General features: G+C 45.8%; 1 protein-coding gene across 1 annotated transcript in view; it reads left to right on the forward strand.

Moving 5' to 3' along the window:
• LOC101846396 (chondroitin sulfate synthase 1) overlaps positions 1-1,616 on the forward strand; it is a gene marked incomplete in the record, with an annotated part of 32,799 nt that overhangs the window by 367 nt on the left and 30,816 nt on the right. The window contains 1 exon segment of the mRNA XM_005112061.3: positions 928-1,534. Within this exon segment, the coding sequence (XP_005112118.2) occupies positions 1,072-1,534 (463 nt within the window).

The following is a 1,616-nucleotide window of genomic DNA, read 5'->3' on the forward strand; positions in this document are numbered from 1 at the left end:
AGGGGTGTATGTCAACAGAAAGTCCAAACGGGGAATCAGGCTTACTTAGCTCACCTCTCCAGCCTCAACAGCACAAGTCTGCTTCTACTATTACGGCATCCCGGGAATAGCAGTTCACAAGAGAGTGACAGACAAACAATTCAAAGGAAGAAGAGGAAAAGGACAATTGCAAGGATGAGGAAAGAAAAAGCAGCAGTCCCTCCTATGTCTTTCCGGCACAGTATGAGCTTGACATTGATGAGTCAGCCCATTTAAAATTCAACTTTGCAAAAGAACATGTTAATATTCCCCCCTTTAGGAATGGCCTAAAGACAACTTCAGTCTGTAACACAGCCCTGGTTTGGGGGGGGGGGGATAATAACACATGTAATCTCACATTTTACTTGATCTATTTGTGAGACAGCGTGGTGGAATCAGTCGCTTGTCAATTTTTGGGCATGTAGAGTTATTGGTGTCATCTTAAAGCTTCTTCATTTGTCTTTATGTCAATAAAAAAAATATCCATTTATCTTGATTACAAGTCGAGATATTTGCGAATGAAGGAGATGGGGTCACCTGTTTCCAGAGGTAAAGTTAGTGAGAAAATGGCCACCAAAGATTAGTTATTTCCTTAGCTTTACCAAGAGTCCGGGATAACTGAAAATTTACATTTTTTTGCGCCTTTAATCAATGTTGTTAAGAAAATTCCACTAAGAAATGAGTTCTTGAATGGGTATGAAAGGTGTTGAGCCGAAAAACAAATAACTGATAAACATTCACAAATCTTCGGAAAAATGCAAGTTTCTTCACTTTGCTTATTTTGACGAGAGCCTGATTCCACCACGCTGCCTCACATTTGCATTACAAGTGTCGTTAAACTCCTAGTAAAAGTACCCCATCCATTTCACCATAAACTGCTTCTAAAGAAAATATTTCTATTCTCCCCAGTTGAAGAGAAAAAAGGAACCGCACGCACATAGAGAAACAGACCACAAACAGACCACAAACAGACCACAAACAGACCACAAACAGACCACAAACAGACCACAAACAGACCACAAGCAGACCACAAACACCACCACCACCACGAGCATGATGAGCAAGAAAGGAAGCCCAGACGCCAAAGGCTGGGGCCGAGTGTTCGGATTCTTCCTACTCGGCGCCATATCCGGTCACGTACTCTTCAAACGTATCGAAAGGTCCCTGGACGAGGCGGCTTGTGGCAGTGCCAAACTTCCGCCCATACTGGTACGTCATAACAATGCAGTGCAAGTCAACTCTGCTCTGTCGGCCAAGAGGTCAATGAAGAGCTCCCTCTTCGCCAATGGAATCTTCAGCTGGCAGCAGGATTCGGAGGGAGCAGTGGAGGGAGAGAGGGGAGCGGCAGAGGAAGAGAGGCTGCCCAGAGACGAGGTGGGAGACAACTTCCTGTTTATTGGGATCATGACCGCCCGGAAGTACCTGGACACTCGGGCCATGGCCAGTAACAAGACCTGGGTGCCTCGTGTGCCGGGGAAAGTGGTCTACTTCCTGGGGGAGGGAGAGACTTATACAGGTGGGTATGAGTGTGAGTGTGTGGGTGTGTATGTGTGTGTGTGTGTGTGAGAGAGAGAGAGTGTGTGTGTGTGTGTGTGAGT

The sequence above is a fragment of the Aplysia californica genome, unplaced genomic scaffold (genome assembly GCF_000002075.1).
Source record: "Aplysia californica isolate F4 #8 unplaced genomic scaffold, AplCal3.0 scaffold01175, whole genome shotgun sequence".
Taxonomy (NCBI): Eukaryota; Metazoa; Mollusca; class Gastropoda; order Aplysiida; family Aplysiidae; genus Aplysia; species Aplysia californica.